This window comes from Centroberyx affinis, unplaced genomic scaffold, assembly GCF_046629955.1.
Source record: "Centroberyx affinis isolate AG114_WGS23_722 - 3 ecotype Tasmania unplaced genomic scaffold, CSIRO-AGI_Caff_v1 ptg002237l_1, whole genome shotgun sequence".
NCBI classification, from domain to species: domain Eukaryota; kingdom Metazoa; phylum Chordata; class Actinopteri; order Beryciformes; family Berycidae; genus Centroberyx; species Centroberyx affinis.
Window position 1 is genome coordinate 465,898 of NW_027280533.1, and position 22,860 is coordinate 488,757.

At 45.3% G+C, this 22,860-nt stretch overlaps 1 protein-coding gene across 1 annotated transcript in view; it reads left to right on the forward strand.

Annotated features, from left to right (window-relative positions):
* usp43a (ubiquitin specific peptidase 43a) overlaps nucleotides 1–22,860 on the forward strand; it is an 81,816-nt gene that overhangs the window by 53,985 nt on the left and 4,971 nt on the right. The window contains exons 4-6 of the mRNA XM_071532735.1: nucleotides 4,286–4,378; nucleotides 7,722–7,857; nucleotides 10,858–11,002. Coding sequence (XP_071388836.1) covers nucleotides 4,286–4,378; nucleotides 7,722–7,857; nucleotides 10,858–11,002 — 374 coding nt within the window. The remainder of the gene's footprint in view (nucleotides 1–4,285; nucleotides 4,379–7,721; nucleotides 7,858–10,857; nucleotides 11,003–22,860) is intronic.

Consider the following 22,860-nt stretch of genomic DNA (forward strand, 5'->3'; position numbering starts at 1 on the left):
TCTCAACAAAAGCCCACAAAATCAGGTTAAGGCATGAAAAGAACTTTGAAACCTTGGTAGTTTGGAAATTTACCAAATCAAGCTGCAATTTCACTTCTGTAGACTGGAGAGAAATACAATGTATGTGCTTGTGCATTTTTATTGAATTTGTATTCATTTGTATATACAGGTCTTCATCTTGCAGTCACAATATACTGTATGTACAGTATACACAATGTATACAGTCAAATAGGGCAGGTGCTGTGTGGAAATGATCCAATTCGGCCCATTGTTCTTGATGGTGGGTAAACCCGTCTAGCCTCCACCTAAGCATTCACATTTCTTGTTCTTTCTTTATCAGCTTCTTTCTCTTTCTCTCCCTCCCATCGCTGTACTCTCTCCAAGTGTTACTACCAAACTCTGTATAGTTGTTTTGAAACTATGGGCTGCGTCTACGCCTGAGCCCAGGCCTCCATCCATCATTGTCGGAGTAGCTGACGGCTGACAGTGTTTATACCTTAAATAAGGTCAACGCCGCAGTGACTGAACAATCAAGTTTCTTCCACAAGAACATTTAAGTCTGGGGACTGTGGGTCCAGCAGTGTGACCAGAATGATGTTTTGCCGGGACCGACAAAACTTTTTTTTAGTCCAGAAACAGAAGAATAACAGTAAGAGACCACAGCCAATACAAAAACTTGAGTAAACCTTGTATCCTCAACCTCATAGTTTCTCTTGAGGCCATGATTTATGCAATCACTAGGTGCAACTGGATCTTTTCACATCCGCTGAGTGGTTGTTCAAGAATCTGTGCACCAGCTGTTTGAAAGTTATCTGGCATCCTTTCCTAGTCCTTTTTTATTTTTGATTAACTAGACTGTGAAATGGGGACTACGCTATTGAGAGAGAGAGAGAGAGAAAGAGAGAGAGAAGACGGCATGAATCGAAACACGTTAAGAAGCAATGCATTTTGCAACAGATAGTACACCTGTAGCCCAGGGTGCAAGGTTGCGTCAATCTTGATGAAAATTTAAACTAAATTGTACTCATAAATGTACCATAAGATCCCTGTTGTGCTTCTGCCAATACATGGCCTCACCGTTTATTCAGCTGATTCACCGCTATGAGAATAAATGAGTTCTTCGGTCAATTAGTTTTAACCCTGGGGTACATAAAACTCTGATAACATCACTCCATCCCCATCACAATAACTAAATAACTCACTATAACACTTTCTAATATTTATATGTATATTCCCACATCCTGACCTGTTTTACACTATGCGGCATGCGTTACATCATCCACATTGTGTCCTGTGTTGTGCTGCTATGCGTCAAAATTTGCGACTACAGTGTGAAAAGTGCTGTAGTCAGGCTGCGTGATACAGCATAATGTTTAGTGATGCTGCTGGAGGAGTGTGTTTATTTACCTACTGGCTGAACGCAGGGATGCTGAGCAGCTCATCTCTTCATGTGATAAATAAGGGCTACTGCTGTGCTGCACGTGTGTGTGTGTGTGTGTGTGTGTGTGTGTGGTGCAGGTGTTCAAGCTAAAGAGTGGTGGTCTGTTGATTTGACACTTGTAAATTGTTCACTCAGTGCCACTCTTGCTCTCTCTCTCTCTCTCTCTCTCTCTCTCACATACACACACAAACACACACACACTGACTCACCAAGCATCAGTGGGAATGTTTATCTCATGTTCTCCACCAGACTGGAAACACTGTCAGCCTCACCACAAGCTTTTTAAGTGATGCTGTGTGTGTGTGTGCGTGTATGTGCTCACGCATGCACAAGTGTGAATTTCAGTGCAAGTATGAGAGGAGTGTGGAATGTGTATGCAATTGCGTATGTTCTGCTCGTGTTCTGTGTTTGTGTGTGTGTGTGTGTGTGTGTGTGTGTGTGTGTGAGTGAACTGTCAGTCTGCTTTAGTGAGTACAAACTGGCATCATTAACGACCCGGTCTGGCTGCCGCTGCAGACCGGGTAGAACATTGACAGCGAGGAAATCTAGAGTTTGAAAACTGTTGTATTATTTCCAGCTTATTTGTACATTTGACAAGTTTGCATCTCCACAAACTTACACACACACACACACACACACACAGATGACTGATCCAGAGGCAAAGAGAGCTAAATAAATACCAATATTCGTACCAACCAACTACTGTACAATTCTCAAAGCAATACAAAAGGCACATAAAAAAAACCTCATATTCAAGCTGCATCCAAGAGCCGCATATGGCCCGACAACCCGATATAATTTAGTCGTGTCGCACTCCGCAGAAAACTCAGCCAATGTGGCACATGGCTTTTCCAATGTTAGATTACACTTAGAGAACAGGGCTGAACTACTGAAGAATCTCCTTAAGTGAAAAATCCTACATCAACAGCCACATACACCATCAGAAACCAAAGCAAAGCAATTTTCAGCCTTTTTCACACATAGAAAGGATGATAGCTCTCTCTCTAATGGAGACAAATGGGCTGTATCTCCACCACTTTTTTGTCCAGTGACTCCAAACTAATAATCTAAATCTATATTGTTCAGGAGAAGTGATGGTTTGGATGGCTAGTTGATATCGGCTGATACTTTTAAATACTGTTTAATACTTGGACACGTCACAGTCTCACAAGATTTTGTGTTTTGGACTCAAAGAATGTGAAGATGAGAGCTGTGAATGTGAGATTTCGTGAGATCAGCTGATTTCTTGGCGAACCGTGGGATCTAAGTGTCGAACTCCCCCGTATCTAACACCGTGACAAACCCAATCGCACTCGCCACCGATGCTGTAAAGCTCCAGGAATACTCCAAAGCTTCTTTTTTTTTTTTAGATGTGTTTGCTAGCCCCCGGGGCTGTGTTGCAGTTTTCCCACCTCATTTTCAGTTATAGATCCGTACTAATACATCTTTGCAATGTTTTTCTCAGGTCACGGAGAGCTATACCCGCCTTCGAAAAGTCTGTTTTGGCTATAGAGCCTTTATGAATGTGGGTCTTCGGGTCGGGATCCTCTGTCTTTGCTCCGCCTGTCGTTCCTCTGCTCCTGACGGCCTCAGAAACCTGACAGCTTCTCTCCCGTTTCTTCTCCTCACTCCGCTCTCTCTTTCTACTTCTACCCGTCAACTCCGCTGTCCTCCCTCCGCCTTCCCCTCCATGTTTAATACATCCTCCCTCCGAGTCCCACACCTTCTTGTCTTTTTCCTCCTTCTCTTTGCCTCTCCGCTTTTGTTTCCTCTAGCCTGTCCAACTTCTGCTCCCTGTGCTCCCCTTCATTTTTGGTCTCAAGTCGGTTTTGCTGCTTATTTTTTTTTTTATCTATTCCCAGCTGAGCCCCTTTCTCTTCACTTCTTCCCTGCCTCCAACCTTCCCACCCTCCTTTTTTCTTCCTTCTCTCTCTCTGTCTTCCTTCCCTACCTCCATCTCTTCTTTAGGATACGGCCTCCCATATCTCACCAGTCTGACTCGGTGGTGTTTTGTATTGAAATGCTACCATCATCCCACCACTGCAGGCTTTCCTGCACTGTCCTCTACAGCAGGTTTCGGTGCTTAGTATTCACCTCTGTCCACATGGGAAGCACACATCTAGCCATCATGGAGGTTTTTCCTGCATCCATTACATGAGAGAGTGAATTTCTACTGCACTTTTTCTCCATGCCCGAGAGGAAACGTTCGGAAAATTCTTTCAAAGTTTCAAAATTTAAATTCTTCAGCGTATAGTTCTTGCTATTTCACTGTGTGTGTGTGTGTGTGTGTGTGCAGTGTGTGTTTGTGTATACGTACAGTATATGATTCATGCATGGGATAGTCAGGATGTGTTCTTATAGTTGTGCCGCCAAATACACTTTCTGATTCCACCACCTTGTCAATAATGAATGCACTACAGTAGATAGAGTATATGCATGTAGTATATATGACAAAAAAAACTTAACTGCTACTCTCCTCTTCCGCTTTCCCCACACAAGAGTCCTCCTCTGTCCCATCACCCTGTCCCATCACACGAAGGGTTTTGTGTGATGGGAAAGTCAGAGTGGCAAAGTTGAAATGGCTTCCTCCTTGAAATACAGTATTTGAAGGAAGTGACACATTGTGACTTGGGCAGATTGGTGTGGAAATGGGCAGAAATGGACTGCAGGAGCATGGAGTGGGAAAAGAGGATGTCTTTAAAGACCATCAAAAGTCAGAATATGATGATGTGCTGAAGTCACCTAAGAACTTGTGAAATGACATGAAGAAGGAAATGTGAGAGGAAATGAAATGTGATCAGCCCTGATTTTTTTCCATCTCTCTCTCTCTCTCTCTCTCTCCAGGTCTTCTCTGACGTGCCCTCATTGCCTTAAGCAGAGTAACACCTTTGACCCGTTCTTATGTATCTCCCTGCCTATCCCCCTTCGACAAACCAGGTAACGTACAACAAATCACGTTTGATTATGGGTTGGGTCTTGCCAAAGCCACCAATTTGAGCTGACTGTCCCAATGCATACTGCTTAAATCTCCTGTGTGTCCTCTAAACATTGTATATGAATGTGCTCTGTCCTAGTCATTTAGCATAGCAGGGTGCTTCTTCTTCGACGAACGAGGAGAAAAACATACCTAATAGATGTATGAAGGACACTTTTCAAGATGGCACCCACACATACATCCATACACACCCACACAAACATGCTGTACATACCCAGGCTATTGGCCATGGTCATATCAAACTGATGAATGTTGGCCATCAAAAGTCCCTGACCAAACAGTTTCTTTGCCAATTTAACTTCCCCCACCATACCAGAAGTTGTATGTCAGCAAGGTCCCACTGTAAGACAGTATGGTTCTCTCAGCTTTGACATATATATATATATATATATATATAGAGAGAGAGAGAGAGAGAGAGAGAGGGAGATAGAGAGAGAGAGAGAGAGAGAGAGGGAGGGCATGTAGAAAGGACTCACCCTCATTTTGACTTCAACTAAGGCCATAACAGAGATTAAAACAGATTAAATCAGTGTTTGTGGGGAGCTGTTGTTGCCATTAGCGATGCTAGATGTCTGCTGGCTCTGGTGTCGCTTGGCCATCAGCCATCAAACGGCGCTTCCTATTAAAGTCAGTTGAATTTGTTTGTGTTGCATCCGATCACATCCGATTCCAAGATCTGCCTAGATCCGCCGCTCGACGAATCCCCCTATCTTCAAACACGCAGACGCGGCCGCTCTGCATTCTCTGTGTGTGTGTGTGTGTGTGTGTGTGTGTGTGTGTGATGTGTGTGACCCACCGTGCCAAACCCTGAACGCAGCATTACAGTGCGACTTCCCTGACAGCGTGCGGTCCGTCCCTGCAGTTGCCCGAGTCCGCCGCAGAGGGAAATACAATCAGGTTCAGTGTGGACTCGCTTGCCTGTCCAGGGCCCCCACTGACCTGACAGACACACACACACACACACACACACACACACACACACACACACTGCCCTCGTTGCCCCCTCCTGCTGCAGCGGTATCCCAGCAGAATGCCTGATGAAGTCTGAGGCCCCCAGAGACACAGGCGAGTTTGGCTGGCAGCGTGGCATCATGGCCTGGGTGCTGGAGATAATGGCAGTGTGGCAGCTCAAAAACACAGGGAGGACGGCTGTATCTCTGAATATTTTCTCCACATCTAGCCTTACACTGCTCAGTCTTTGCATCGTGTTTCTAAACCTGCTATGTTCTGAAATATTTAAAAAAGCCCTAAAACAACTGTTTTGTGTTTATGAGAGATGCTTGTTATCTGCCGGTCAGTGGCCAACTCATGTTGCGAAATAGGGCACATAGGTGTCATTGAGTCTACATAATGTTGTTGTTGTTGTTGTACTTTTGACTGCTAGCCAGTGATTGTTCCTTCTTTTTTTTTTTAATTCAAAGAAAAAAGTTGAGCATGCATGAAATATTTATGACCAAAAGTCTGATAACAGCCTTTCCAGAGTTGTGGAGGAGTGTTTGATTTGTTGTACCTTCCTGGAGAGGTTACTGCCTTTGAGGCTGTTAAATCAAGCGCGCCTCATCTAGGTCAACTATCTGAACCCGTTCTCAAACGCACCTTTGCCGAAGTCTGAACCCATTCTCAAACGCACCTTCGCCGAAGTCTGTTTGTATTGTATTCGGACATTGCCCCTTTCTTGCCTTAGATGGATTCGTATTATCTCTGCATTTGTCGGATAATACTAACATTTAAAATAAGGAATACAATTATATACAGGAGGTGTAACTAATTCTTGATTCCTCGTTAATCAAACATTTAGTCAATCTTAAGGCGCTTTACCCCAAGAAACACATACAACAAGGGCAGCAATAGTAAAACTAGAACAAAATGAAATGCATTGACCACAGAAGGTGTTTGGGATTTGAGTATGGGATTAAGCTCATATGCTGGGATTTGCAAGCATGAATATGTTGACACTGACTGTACCATGCTTCACTCCAGCCAGCTCTAAACATGTGACCCGTGTTAAGTTGCAGACAAACAGAATCTTGGATAGCCGAAGCCGCCAAGAGTGTGCGGCACGCTCTCTACTGGGAACAAATGAGACGTTTTTTTTTTTATGGCGACTATCAGGCTCTTAACCAGTGGGAAGGGGGGGGGGGAGACTGCAAAGAACCTGCCTTTTTAAAGATGACATCTCTATTTCGTCTCCCCCTCTCTCTCTCTCTCTCGAGTGTCATCCCACACCTCTCATCCCCCCTCCGTTTCATTTCCCATCCCGCCGTCTCATCTCGGCACATCTAACAACGTAAACAAAACCGCCGCTCAGATCCTCGCCCGTCTGCCCTGTCAGCCTCCCCGCTGCTCGCACATTACGCGGCTGAATAATGCATGATGGGAAACAGGAAGTGGAGGCGTCAGCGATTACGACGTCCCCCGTCCCCGAGATGAAGAAGACGTGGCCGCGCTCCCGTCTCTCTCGTGTCTTGTCTTCTCTTCTGCTTGTTTTCTTTTCACTCTCTCTCTCTCTCCTATCTCCCGGTCCTCTCTGCTCTCTCATCTCCTCATCAAAACCCCGTTGTAGATACTATCAGATACTGTATTCTCCCTCCTATCCCCTCTATCGTTTCTCGCTCCATCTCCCCGTCTCCCTCCATCTCCTCATCCCCCGCGTCCGCTTCGGAAAGTGCTCAAATTAAATCAGACGTGTCCCAACTCAGCAGCAGCAGCAGCAGCCTCCTGTGGGGCTTTCACCAATGTGCTGGTTTTAGCCAGGCATGTCCAGCCACGCATGAGTCTACACACACACACACACACACACACACACACACACGGGTAATTCACTTCAGATATGACGTTAGACACAGTTAGACATTGGCTGAATTATGCTCATGAAATTGGATTTGCGCGATTGTCACTGGAAATAAATCTCAGTCCCGCAAAATTATTAGACGTGAAACAAAGGATGCGGCGGCTCCACAGTCCATTCAAAGCCCCGTTTTGTGTTTTTTTCTGTTGAGCCGCCGAAATCCATTACGACCGAGCTAACCTCAGCGCACCTCCTGAACAAATTGACAACTCGCAATTCACTTGATCGTCATTGACCTCTGCGTGTGTGTGTGTGTGCGTCTGCATGCAAATGTGTATATAACCACACGCGCCTGGCCACGCCGGGAATCGGTGGCCTTGTAAACGAAAATACAAAACAATTTGTCACTCGGTCCTGCCTGTCGGAGAATTCAAGCATGCCGTATTCTCTCTCTCACCCTCTCTCTCTCTCTCTCTCTCTCTCTCTCCCTCCTGCAGGCCGATGTGTGTGACGCTGGTGTTCAGCACGAAGGGTCAGCGGTATCTGCGGGTGGGGCTGGCGGTGCCTCTCTTCGGTTCCCTGGCCTGCCTGAGAGCCATGGTGGCAGAGGAGGGCAACATCTCCCCGGACCAGGTACACACACACACACATACACACACACACACACACACACACATATCAGTGTTTCCCGCAGGATTTCATTCTTGGGAGGGTGGAAAAGCCTCTGAAACAGCATGGGACCATCATGGGACACTAAAACTCTCCATTGACACTCATACTAATGAAAATCTTTTAGGTGGTTGGCAGTGACCCACTCCACCTATACAATAGTAGAGGAACACACACACACACACACACACACACACACACACATAAAAGCATGGACATACACACACATATGACTACACGCAAAACACATATACACGACTATGGACTTAGATATGGACACACACACATGCATGAACACACATAGGGCATAGCTGAAATGTCACCAAGAGGAGTTTGGGTGGAGGAAAAGTGAAGCCGCTCCCACGGTAGACGACGTTCATCAATCTTGCATCCATCCTACAATAGATGAATATTGCAAGACTTTCCAAACAATTCCCCTTGGGCCCGGCGCGGCAGGGGAGCAAGACAGCATCAAACAGAGAAAAGGTGTCAAACTCTGACTGTCACAACTTTGATGCCTCACAGCTGCAGGAGAAGGAAGGAAGAGGTGCAGCAGTCGACTGGGTTCGCTTACACCCGCATACAGAGAAAGAGAGGTGAAGGAGGCGTGCTGATGGGTGATTTCGGTGCTTTACATTGTTTTGTTTTGTTTAGTTGAAATGAGGATTTACATTATCGTTTTTTTGGTAACCACAAGTCCCATAAAACCCATTCAAAATGCACTGTGTAGTGAAAATGCATGGGCACCAGTGGGGAAATCTGGTAGAACGGGAAAAGAGATAGACACACACAGACAAAAATGTAGATACAAAAGTGTAGAGAGAGGAAAAGATAGTGTAGAGACACAGACTGGCAGGCAGATGGATAAAACCCGGATAACAAATCCCTGACCACCACTGGGTGCAATAACCGCTCCCTGCTGAGAGAGGGATGAGATGACTGATGCGCCTTTATTTTGTCTGTCTCTCTTTTGGGTCGTCTTCTTTTTTTGGGGGGTTTTGACTGTCTGCTATCAGTATATCTGCCTGAAATGTCAAAGGCCTTTTTACCCGTTTGCCTTGCTGCACTGGCTAGAGTTTTCTATGTTTAGGATTGCCACATGTACATGTGTAGGATTTTCACTAGGTCCTTGTTGAACTGTGTATGTCTGAAAGGCCTGTGGTAGTAACCTTTATAAACCAGCTGATGGCCTCTAAGTTACTGCTGCTGCTGTGGTTATTTTGTAGTGGAGTTATAATGGAAGATTGTTTTTCCCATTTCCCATTTCTCTACAATTCAAATTCCTGGTGGAAGTTTTTCGTTAGGTCGTAGAAGATTCATTTCAAGTTCCCTGGTTCCCGATAAGAGAAGTCATGTCATTTTACAACATTAAATTGTCTGGTATAGGTGTTGCATATTGTTTATTGCTTTGATCCAATGTTGTGGGTGTAACGTGAATGGAGTAGGCTGTGCTAAGTGTCTGTCAGCAGGAAAGCTAGTCGTTAAGCTGCAGTTGTGAGCTATAATTGTTGATTTGATTTGATTATTCATTATTTGCCAGGACGCTCTCACAGCTGGCAAGCCCGTAACGAGCATTAAGCTGGTTTTCACTTGTTTTCCCTTGGTTTTGGCAAAAGCAAATCACAGGACAGAGGGCTTTCTGATGTGTGGGGAATCAACAGAGAGTGTTTACACACACACACACACATACACACACACACACACACAAATTGACTCCATCACTTCAGAAAGTTGTGGAAAAGACAGCTTGTTTTGTGCCTTTTATCCACTTCCATTGCTTTGAGCCTGTCCAGTTTCTTTGAAGTGTTTTTGATTTGAGCATGATATGAGGTGTTTGTGTGTGTCTGTGTGTGTGTGTGTGTGTGTGTGTTCAACCGCCATGCTAAGCTACTTAGCCTTACCACATTCATCTTTTTCCATGTCTCCCTGCTCTGAGCATCTGTTAAGCTGCTGAGCCAGTTATCAGCTGTGTCATTAAATCTGTCTCACTTTCTCTTCATGCCTTATCGTTCGCACTCCCCCTTTTTACTCCCCTATATCTGCTTTCATTCTCGCTCTCTCTCTCCCCCTCTCTCTCTCTCTCATCTCTCTCATCTCTCTTTACCTCTATCTCTCTCACTCATCTCTTTTTATCTATCCTCTCTTTCACTCTCCACATCTTCATCTCTCTCTGCTTACCTTTTTGTTATCTATCTCTTCCTCTTTCTGCTTCTCTCTCTCTCACACTCTCTGAGTGGCTTTATTATGGACTTGTACAAAATAAATCAAAAACTCACACACAAAAACAATCCCAAACAATATCTTTCAGGAATTACAGGATGAATTTCTGTTTGACTGGTCAGTATTCATCTTCTCAGTCCACAAATTGTGACATAAATACACAAACTGTTCCGCTGTATTAACTGTATGGCTCTCCTCAGTTAATACAGTTCCATTTATTTTACTGTTAGGGCCTGGAAGTCCTTGATTCAAACACAGAACTTTAGGAAATATTCTTTAGGACAGTGTAAAAGGAAATTGGTCTTAATTATCATTCTGCTTGCAGTGTGAACAGGGATGTTCAGGATTTGTAGAGAGATTTGTAGCAGTTGTGTTTAGGGTTTACTTTGATTTCTTCCAGCCAATTACAGATGTATCTGGTTTCATTTTCTCCATGAATCTTTGCTACTACATAGACTACTTTTGGTAATTAGTTTCTGTGCGTCATGCATCTTCATGGCAAGTTGTTCCTGAGGGTCAGTGCTGGTCGCATTGTGGCTCAGGATTTTTTGAAATGTTCCCATAACTTCATTTTTCTTTTTTCTACTGTAACAGCCAATGGAAAACGTCCTGGTTCGGCTCTGCATGCATCGCTTGAGGCACTATGGGCACAACAGAGCTCATTATGAATCTCTCTCTCTCTCTCTCTCTCCCTCCCTCTCTCTCTCTCTCTCTCTCTCTCCCCCCCCCTCTCTCTCTCTCCAGGTCATCCTATCAGAGTTGTACTCTACGGGTTTCCAGCGTTCCTTCTCGGATGAGGACGATCTGACGGCCGTCACCGACAGCGATGTGGTCTACGCCTTCCAGGCCCCGCCCCTCTACAGCCGCGGAGGCTCGGCACCGCTCTCAGGTAACCATGGCAACAGGCTGTCCGTCAAAACCCCGCCGGCGCCGAGTTTGTGCGCCAATTTGCCAGTTACATTCATTCCTCATTTCCCAGTTTTACTTGTTCAGTCTCCCTCTGTCCGCCGGGCTTTCTCTGCCTTCCTGATGCACGCGCACGCACGCACGCACACACACACACACACACACACACACACACACACATAGAAGACTTCCAGGCAGTATGTCTCCGTCAGCACCCACGCTATGACTGAAAACCAAGATTTAAACAAAAACAATTTACAAGCCCTTTCTTTCTAAATGCTACTTGCATTTCATCCTTTTTTCATGTTCAGTAAGCCATGCCTTTTCATTATTCACAGTGTTTTCCACAGGTTCATGTTTACTTCAGTGAGAGGGAGGGCAATGTGTGCGAAACGCTCTGTATTCTATTCAAGCTGTTAAAAAAATGATTGACTTGATACTGTTTTTTCAGTTGTGTGTATATTTATCTAAGTTGACTATATCTGGGCTGTATTTTTATTGACATTTCATTGTGTGAGCTCAGTATCTTTTCATTGCTTAGGAACAAAAGTCTCTTACTCTAGCTATAAGATAATGAAGCTGACTGCTGTGTTATACTCCCATGAGATTATCCCTAGTTATGTGAAGCAAATATAGTATAACATACACTTAATTACAAATGGGCTATCTCCTCAAGTACAGTATATAGTCCATATAGACCATGCACTGCACTTTCAGTGCTTAACAACATTACATTTTCATGAAGTGAGAGTAGGAGAATCATGGGGTGGATTATGGATTATGGAGATGTTTCCATCTGTTTGTCCATCCATTCATCCATCTGTTTGTTTGTTAATTTGTTTGTGTGTCCGTTCATCCGTCACACGCAGTATCGTCAGACACACAGTATGATCAGATTTTGACAAAAACCTGGGGGAATGGTGGATCTCACCAGTCTGTTCTGGCATTTTCAATAATACACTAATTAGCCCAAGGAGGGTGCTGCGATTACAGGTCAAAACAAGGTGACACACTTGTTACTGATTGGCCCAGAGGGAGACTGCGGTATTGATTGGGCACGACATGTTAGCTGCTGCCTTGTTTATAAACTACATCGACGGGGAAAATGTCAACTTAGTGCATCGCATCATCCGAAATAAATCTAAAACAAAAGTGTACTTGAAAGTGGCAGCTGTAAATTCACCCAGGCGGGCTGCCCAATTATAATCAATATATGGGAAAAACCCAGACACACTGTCACATTCCGAGTGAGAACCCTTTCGCAGTGCGAGCCACAGGTTAGCGGTTACATTTCCCTCATCGAATGTGCCCAGACTCCTGTTCTGCCAGCCTCTCTCATTTAGCCAATGAGGTAGACGGAGGGAGAAGAGCCGTGTCTCCTCACGCTCATAGACAGAGAGACAGGGATGAGATGGAGTCAGCCTTGCATCATCATCACCCTTTAAAAAAAAAAAACGATTCTTCCATGCAAGACACTGTCAAAAGTACTATTGATAAGAGAGAAGAGGGCAGGTGTACGGAGACAGCGTATAGACACACACTCACACACTGTAAGGCAAACCGGCTGACTGAATATTCTCTAACTATAACAACCTCTAAGGACGTTAATAGCTCTCTCTGTGGGTTGCCAGTGCTGTTAGGCTGCGTTCACCAGCCTACTGCTAAGTGAAGCCTTTATGGGGCTGTGCAACGTTTTGTTACCCCTGAAAAGGAACGACATCCATAATTCACTGACGTGCTCAAAAGAGGTCATGAAAAATTAAGACTCTTCACTTTCTCAACAGGAGCCGTTTCTTTTGTCACCTCGCAGAGTGAAAACAATGTCACAGCGCTAACAGACACATGTGCACGCACACACACACACACACACACACACGCTAATGCATATATGCATGAGCACATACACGCCCGCACACATTCCCATTGTGTAAGTCAAGTAGGTAATGAATCCATTAGTATTACACTGGAGAGTTTGATAAATACATTGCCCTAGAGGGAAGACCTTGCACAGAACACACACACATGCACACACACACACACACACACACACACACACACACACACACACACACACCCCCAGGGATCCACTTGTGATGAATCACATTTAAGTACTCACTGACAAATGCGACTTCCCTTCTCATGAGCAATCTGTTGAACATGATGAATGGTCTTTACCTTGGAATAATTCATAACATCACAGCAGAACAGATTCCAGAATATCATAACTTCATTCAATGGGATTTCTGTCATATTGCATCAAGTGTGGCACGTGAATTCACACATTCATTATTGCTAAGACGGCACTGTGGCATTTTAAAGATAAAAGATGATGTATGGCAGTATTACTCGCATATTTTCTTCTTGGAAGGTTGGACAGTCCTCTGAAACAGCATTTAGACTACATAGCACAAAGGGTGTTTTCACATTGGGTGCGATCACACCTACGGTTTGTTTACTTTGGTCTGAACCATAGTGGGAAAGTTTACTTTGTTGCATTTTTGTATTTGGTTTGTGTATGCTCACACTGCCTTATTACGAGCAAACCGGGGCCTGTAGACAAAAACCACACGGTCCATGATTGAGACTTGATCTGATGCAGCTGGATTATATTTACACCTGGCATTAAAATGCAGCTCCAGTATACACATCGAAATCCCTCACCAGATTGTCAAACATAATTGCATCTCATAATATTTCTATCATTTAAAAGTGACAGTAAATCCCTTGTCTGGCTTGTTCTCCATCCATGAGTATCCTGACAATCCATTTTTGTTAGTATGTTGCTGTGAGTTTGACAGCTTAAATAGATCGCCCATTTGGCGATGGCAGTGCGCAAGCTCAGCTGATCCAGAGAGCGCTTGAGCCAACGCTTGAAACCAGTATGGCTGCTGTCATTGCCGGTTCACACAGTATTTTCAGTTCACTTGACCACACCAGTAACCGCAGGTGTCACTTTAGCTGTCAGGATTTCATAAACCGCCACTGACAGCGGCATCATAGGGTGTTTTCACACTTGGTCCGTTTCAGCCTCTCAACGATTCAGCAATTTTTTGTGCATGTGTGAACACGCCAAATGAACTCAGACCCAAATGAACTCAGACGAACTCAGACCACCCCAGGCGGTGGTCTGAGTTCAGATCGTTTGTGGTCCGTTTTGTGGTCCGATCGATTCGTGCAATGTGAAAACAAAGGGAAGAAAACTACCCATAATGCAATGTTGCACAGGTGAGATCTAAGTTCTAAAGGACTTGTGGTGTGAACAAGTGGTCTGAGATCTCATCAATGCTTGTGGACCAGAAAGGAGAGCTGAGTCGTCTTGTAAGTCCACTTACATTTTGAACACAAAGAGGACTGAGTTCATATGCATCTGCTTCACTTTTTGGTCCCACTTAAAAAGGACTGAGCTTGGTTCCTTTAAAAAGAACTATATGTGAAAACACCCTTAGATCCAGGAGTCACTACCTGAACCTTTCCAGTAGTGAGTGTGGTTATAGAATGCGGTTGTCACTCTCCTTGAAAAGCTTCAGTGTGTATGTGACCTTTGTGTATTGAGAGCTGTTGTTTGACTTGATCCGCATTCCTAATGTCAAGGAGTTCAGAAGTCTCCTCCTCAGACCAAACAACCCCGAAGCTACCACCACCATGGTGCAGTTTGTTTATGGTGCTTGTGTTCCAGAGTTACTGTGGCTGCACCTAATCAGTGTATGCCTTGAGGACCAAAAAGTAGTAATGAAAAACTCCACCTCCCGAGACCATCTCCCGAGGGGGTCTGAGTTTGGTGTGTTTCCAAGGAGTATGAGTCTGTTCACATATGTGCAGGCATTGTGAGTATTCACATTTGTGCAAAAAATGCTGACTAATTGAGTTGGCTTGAAAGGCTGAAACGGTGAAGTATGAAAACACCCTAAAACTTGACATTTTGTTTAGGAGGGATGGTGGGTCTTCAAGGCAGTCTGGCCACAAAAGACCAATATTCGTATCTTTAGTTCATATTTTATCTCATCATATTTAGAACTGAAGAAATAATTTGCCAAGACTATGCAGAGATGGGAAAACCTTGTCTGGCTATCATTTATATATGATCTGTTCTCACTGGAGTGTTCGAGCAGTAGAAAAATGATGATATCTGTCCAGGCCTTTGCATAGTTTTAAATCAATGGGGAATCAATGGGGAAATGAATCAGCTTTTTCAATTATTGACCACGTTTTGGACAAAACCAAGTTTTCATCCATCAACAGTGATATTGGTTTAGTCCACTGTTCGATAATTGGCCTGCGTTTTCTCAATTGCATTAACTTCTCCAATTACTGTCATTAACTCAGTAAGATGATGAAATATACACCAGAGAAATGTCCCATCCCTATAGCAGAGATGAGAAACGCAACACTACACAAGGCAATCTGAAGATGGCTGATCTAGTTCTGGTAATGAAATTATCTCGGACACATTTGGAAATCAAGTTATGCTCCCGAAATTGGATTTGCGCGACAACAGTTATTGTCACAGGGAATTCATCTCTGTCCCGGAATTATTAGTCGTGACACAAACGATGCATTAGCTAAACAGCCCATTGAAAATCCCCTTTTATCTAACGTTTTGTGTTTTTCTGTGGAGCAGCTGAAACGTGTTACGACTGAACTAACCTCAATACATCTTTCATACATTTCTTGAACAAATTGAGAAGTTGCAATTCACAAGATCTTCACTGTCTGTCCCTGAATTCTGCACAAGCATAGGTCTCTCTCTCTCTCTCTCTCTCTCTTACACACACACACACACACACACACCCAGACCTGACTCAGAACCATGAGTAATGGCCCTTATGTTATCTGGCACATAATCTCACAACAGCATCTATACAAACACACACATACGCGAGACATACCCGCAGACATACACACACACGTAGTCGCAATTGGTGCAGCAGTGGGAAAAATACAATCTGGACATCAGACGATAAAAGTGGAAATTGACTCGAGGAATTTGGCTTGCTCCTCCTGTAGGCTTAGAGAGTCCGGCTCAGCGTGCGCCAGAGAGTTACGGCCGTCTCGGTCCGAAAGCGGACGGCCATCACACACCGGAGTCTTTCCCAGAATTACATTTTTTCCTCACTGTCAGGCTGCGACAGCGTGACAGTTTTGGGGGGTCACTTGACAGCTGTACAGTGGCTTCAAAACAATGAGGCCGAGTCGCACGGCACAAATCTGCTCAAAAAAGTGTACTTTTCTCTTCAGGCCGGTAGCAGACTGGAAATGTGTTTTAACAGCAGGGAGTGAAATAAGAACCAGGCAAATTGCAACACAGCAGAGCCTGGGCTCGGCAAGCAGAGATGATGATTTTCTACTGTGAGATGGGTGGATGGAGGGATTGATATGGACCAATGAATCAATCAATCACTCATATAACCTAAAATATAGAGAATGCAATCCACTGTATAGCGCCATGTCAAGTATCTTCATGTTTTCTAGATATAGGCAAATTGCTGTGGATTTGAATGTGGGACTGGGATTTCTCAGTCTGTATCGCTAAACGTTCTTGGGGATATTGGATCAGCGCTGCTCCCAGGTACAATAATGAGGTTTTGCATTCAGAGGAAGCAGCACCAGGAGGCCTCATGATGGAAAACACTGAAAAATCAATTAGGTCCAAAGCAACCACAACAGCGTCCTATTTCACCCCCAACAAACCTGGCAATTTGCACATAAATAGAGCGATAAAGCTCCGCACCGCGGTGCAAAGAAAAGCACTTCCAGCTGAATAGAGGCTCAGAGGAGCTTAGCACGCTAACTCTGTGTGACGCTCACCTGGTGCTCTTGAAATAAAAAAATAAAAAAAAACAAATGAAAAAAAAAAGGCCAGGTGTCTCCTGGGTAATGGAGAGGTCTATCAAGATTTAAGCAGAGTGGATTGTGGGAGTTGTCTGCACAGAGAGGCCAACTGGGTCAGGCTAAGAGAGAAAGAGAGAGAGAGAGAGAGAGAGAGTGTGAGACAGGAGAGGATCCCCCCTGGGAAAGGTGGCAAAATAGGGACATCTCAGCGGAGATAAAGGGATCTGTCACGACTCAACTCAGCCCTGTCCACACAGACACTCACACACACACACACACACACACACCCCGACACACATACAGAGAGAGACAGAGTAATCTCGCCCTATCTCTAACTCTGACACTATCTTTCTCTTTCTCTCTCTCCCCCCTCCCTCTTCTCTCACACACCTACGCACAACACACATACACTCACACACACACACACACACACACACACACACAGACAACGAGCAGAGGCACTACAAACAGCCCTCGCCGGCAGGTTATTGAGTGTTCAGCTGCTGTCACGCTGAACGGCGCAGAAGTCGAGGGGAAGTCCGCAGGTCGACAGAGTGAAGCGACACTAAGAACGGCGGAAAGACAGAAAGACAGAAAGACAGAAAGACAGAAAGACAGAAAGGCAGAAAGACAGAAGGGCAGAAAGACAGAAAGGCAGAAAGACAGAAAGACAGAAAGACAGAAAGGCAGAAAGGCAGGAATTTCAGCATTACTCTGAGGTGTTTATCTGAGCGGACACACCCCTCCGTCAGCCACTCACACTGAGGCGAACACACACACACACACACACACACACACACTCCCCCTCGTTTGACTGGTCAACACGACACACAAACCCACACACACATACTGTAGATCAGTGGTTCTCAAAGTGGGGTCCGGGGACCACCAGGGGTCCTTGAGGGAGTTCCAGGGGGTCCCCATGCAAATTGATGAATTGTTAAACTTCACCATCACAACACAATTAGAGAATGTAGAAGAATGACTGTTTTGATCATAGTTTCACTGTTAGCTCTCTGCCTGCAATACAGATAGTCATGGAATTCTGGACAAAATCATATCTAATGATAAAAGTATACTCAGATTTGGGTCTGAGAGACAAAATCGAAACAAATGGGGGTCCGTGGCTCTAATGTGGACTAAATTAGGGGTCCTTGATATGAAAAAGGTTGAGAATCACTGCTGTAGATTGTCACATTTGTGAGCGTGTCTTTTTCATTGTTATTCTTGTGGGAACATTTGGAAGCCCCAAGATAGTAACACATGATGCACTGGAGCGTGTGTGCACACAAGAAACACACACACACACACACACACACACACACACACAAATGAAACTCTGCAGTAGACCTCCTGTGCAATCCCATTAAGGCAGTTAAAGGCGGCCTAAAGGAGGACTCATTGCAGCAAAGGGAAAATATTCCCAGGCTTTTGTCCCACCGCTGCATACAGTAGGACGCATCATTTAAAATAGCCTAAAGAGAGCGAAGGCAGAGGAAATTTGGCGTGTCTATAGTTAGTGTTCTGATTAGCGCGAGTGCCTCTGGTGCGCGCTCAAGTCATCTGGGGCGCAACGGCTACATGGGCTCCACCGCCTCATTAAGAACAACACAGAGCGTACATGAATACCGACGCGAACGCCGACCCTGAAAGCATCTTCCAGCCTGTTGACAACGAGCGATGAGTCACAACGCGACCAATCAGAAGAGCGGGATGGATCAGAGGAAGTTTGTTAACAGTTGCTTCCGAGTGTGTGTGTGTGTGTGTGTGTGTGTACGGTCGTGTCGGGTCCGGCCCCTGAGCGCGTTCTTCAGCGCGCACACACTGTTTCGTCTTCGGCTTCTCATTTTGGTTTCTGCAGGTGCGGCCCTGCAGTCGTACGTCTTTGAGGTTTCGGCAGATTTGTTCTTAGGGTTTTTACCTTTCAAGAGAGAGAGGGAGGTAAAAAGAAGAAGGGGAAGGAGGAAGGGAAAGAAAGAGGCAGCATCAGGTGCGTTTGTTTCCTCCCCCTGCCGTTTACCTCATCTGTCATTTCGCAGCCGGCCGGAGCAGCTCAGGTGTTTCGCTTGTCGTCAGGGGCGACCGCGGTCAGGTGGCCGGTCGCTGTCAGGACCTCTGATTCTAAGCCCACGGCCCCCCTGGGTATTTTTAGCAGGGTGTGTGGATTGCATGGACGGGGGTCACTCGTCCGGTCGTGAGCCGCTTGAGACAGTGTGTCATTTCAAGTCCAGAATCCACTCACCTAACTCAGGTTCTTTATGCCACGGATGGCAAAAGTATCAAAATAGCCTGCTCAAATAGAAATATTGTTACTTTGCTGAAATTTGACTTATGTAGAGGTAAAAGCACTGTTGTAAAAATCAGTCAGAGTAAAAGTTACCTGTTTTTACAAGAGAACAGTGTAAGATGCCATCTTTTACAGGCAATTCTAAGAGAGCCAGAGGTCAGAGTTCAAACTACATTCTTTAAATTGAAAAAAAAAAAACACAAAACAAAGTAAAGTCAGATTATTCTTCTCTTCTCGACTGACTGTAATTACTTCCATTCTTGCTTTCTGCCTAGCATTTTTGCTTTTTTCCTTCTTCCCTAGCTGCACTAACAGCACTGTTTGGAACATTAGACATCGATGTTAACAGACATATGCCTCTAGTCTAGTGCAACAGTAGAGTATGATTACCTACCTGTAATAACTAAAGCTTCTGTGTGTGTGCCTGCCTGCAGGGTAATGGGACCATCAAGAGCGCATTTGTGACTGATCTTAAAATCTATGGATATTAACAGAGACACTGTGGGACTTTGTTTTTTTTTAAGACTGCCATCTCAAAGACACTTTTATTCAATCGCTCCTAGTCATACAGAACCACTGGCGCCTTACCACCATTAAGCAAATACTTATAAATACTACAGAATAATGGAGTTTTTATTGTGGAGTTTCTTCAACATGGCCTTGTTTAAAAAAAAAGCCCCAACCTTAACAGCTGTGTGCGTGTGTGTGTGTGTGTGTGTGTGTGAGAGAGAGAGAAAGTAGGGTCATTTCTATAGCCGTTGCTGTGTTAAAATGTCACTAAGGTGTAACAACATATATAACAGCCTACTGTGTCTTCCAAGGCAAGAAATCTGCAGTAGTACCAACCAGCTCACCGATCTGAACACACGCTTAAAAATTCTCTCTGTTGTTCCAATTATTATTCCAAGATACTGATTTTTTTCTCATTTCCTGACCGCTCCTATTGAAGCTGAGGGCCGGAGCTGCCAAGATTCATCCCAAATCAGTCGGGTCGTGGAAAAAAAGAAAGACAGATAGTGGCAGTGATGAATAGAGTAGCGGGCCAGGGAGAGAAAGGGATAATTCAGAGGGAAGAAGGTGAGGATGGAGAGAGAGGAGGAGGAGGAGGAGGAGGAAGAGGAGGAGAAGAGAGTCAGTGCCAGAGGAGGCGGCGTGTCTTCTAGAGGGCTGAGCTGTTTAATTAAGGCTGTCATACTCGCCACCTTGGAGCTCAAGAACAATTTTGTTTTCTCTCCTTTCTCCCTCCCTACATCTCCCCTTTTTCTCTCCTCTCTCTCTCTTTATCTATCTCACTCTCTCTCTCATTGCTATCTGTCTCTATCCTCTCTCTCTCCACATCTTCATCTCTCTCTGCTTACCTTTTTGTTTTCTCTCTCTTTCCTCCTTCTGCTTCTCTCGCTCTCTCCCACTCTCTACCCTTCTTTCTCACTATTGTTTTCTCACTTCTGTCCCTCATTCTCACCTTCTCCGCTTTCTCTCCCTCAATTCAATTCAAAGGCGTGTTATTGGTACTTACCAATAATCACAATAAAAACAAATGGTTCTCTATTATATTCATCGATCACTAAATCAATGGACAAATTTATCAAAGGATACACAATATGCATCTTGTTTGTCCCTCCTGTATGAAGTTGTGACAGGTTGATACATATTTCGCTGCAAGTGACCTTCCAAGTTCAAACTAGCCGTACTTGCCTATAGCCTATATTTCCTGTTTTTCCACATGGTGAAACAGTATGAACCCGGATGGAGAGGACGCTGGCGTTGTTTTGTTTGGCGCTTCTCCATCTGAGCCTTAGTTTGTGTCTGACTAGTTTCGTTTCTGCGCTCCAGCGAGCTCTATTGACTGATTTTAACTTTTCTCTAGTTTAACTTTGTAACATCTCTCGCATTTCTGTATGGATTCTACCGAATTGCTACTTTGATGGATGTTTTTACCTACCTGTTGGCACTTTCCTGCAACACCGGCTTTCGTATCCGAGCTGCTCCACCAGTTCCCCCGCTGCTGTCTACTGGATCCTCCCGTCTACCATTGCCCAGCGCTACCACTGCTGCTGGCAGCTCCTTCCCGGACAACTCCTCAACTGTCCTGGTGCGGTTAGCCCTTGTTGGCTGGGACCGCTTTCTCTCAAGTTAGCTGTCGGCTAGCTGCCACTTCAGTCCGCCAGTGGCTAGTAGCTAGTAGACCTGACTGCCTCCTCCGTCTCCACCTCCTCCGTTTCCTCACCTTAATTCCCTGCATTCCCGCAGTTCCTCCAATATTCAGCACAACTTCTTCACTCAGCCCCGATCACCTGCCGTGCTGTGGGCCATCCTGTCGTGCCTGTCACTTCTCCAACTCTGGTCAACAAGTTCGTGGCTATTGGCAAACAACTCCAGGCGTACATCCTCCCCGGCTGGCATGACGCTGAAATACTCCATCTCGCAACTACTCAAACTCAACTCCACCACTCCACCATGCATCTCAGCCATCAAAAAACATGGGCTGCTACATCAATCCAGTCCACTGTCGCAATTCCACCACATCATCATCACAACAACCAACACGTGCGCTCTGCCTGCTTACGACCCTTGGCCAAAGCACTCCAGCCCGTTCAAATTCAACCACGTCTCAAATTTGCTCTGTTGAACACCCGATCCCTAAATAGCAAGGGCCTCATACTCAGCGAATTCATAACGGACAATAATCTCGACTTTCTCTGCCTCACTGAAACATGGCAAAAACCCCAGGAATATTTTTCACTCAACCAGACTACACCTCCCGGATACACATACATGGACAAACCACTGGACATGGTCTGCACCTCCGGCATCACCATCAGCAACCTGACCAGCTCCGACCTCACCATCACCATGGACATTCTCATCCCCACCCCCCCTCGTCAAGCAGAAGCGCTCCATAACTTTCCGGAATCTCAAGTCCATCCACCCCTCCTCTCTCTCCTCCCTATTGGCTGACACCATCCCTGACTCGGCCCTCATCTAGAATGTTTACCCCACTGACCTCGTCAACACCTACAACGACGCTCTCTCCTCCTGTCTCAATCAGCTCGTTCCCATAAAAACCAAGTCTGTCTCTTTCCCTCACTCCGCCCCCTGGTACACTGACCATCTCCATCACCTCAAATCAAAGGGCCGCCAGCTTGAACGTCTCGCCAATAGAAGCGGTCTCACCGTCCACACAGATGCCTACAAACTGCACCAACAGCAATACAAAGACGCCCTCGACAGCGCACGCTCCTCTCACTGCTCCTCCGTCATACAATCTGGCAGAAATAACCCAAAGACACCTTTTTCTACCATAAGCAAACTCCTTAAACCTATGGACACTATCTCCATTTCCTTCACCGTCAGTAAATGTGATTCATTTCTATCACTCTTTCAAACTAAAATTGACACAATACACGGCCAGCTGGCCACCGCCTCCGCCTCCACTGTCTTTGATCCGGAATCCGTCTCCCCTCCACTTTCCAATCACCCGTTCACATCCTTCACTGAAATCACTGCATCGGACCTATCCTCCATAGTCACTGGCATGAAAACCTCAACCTGCGTCCTGGACCCCATCCCCTCCACCCTAGTAAAGGCCTGTCTCCCCTCACTCTCTCCTTTGATCACTAAAGTTATAAACTCCTCTGTCACCCCCTTACTAAAAAAACCCGGACTCAACCCTGACACCCTCAACAACTACCGGCCCATCTCCAACCTCCCCTTCCTCTCAAAAA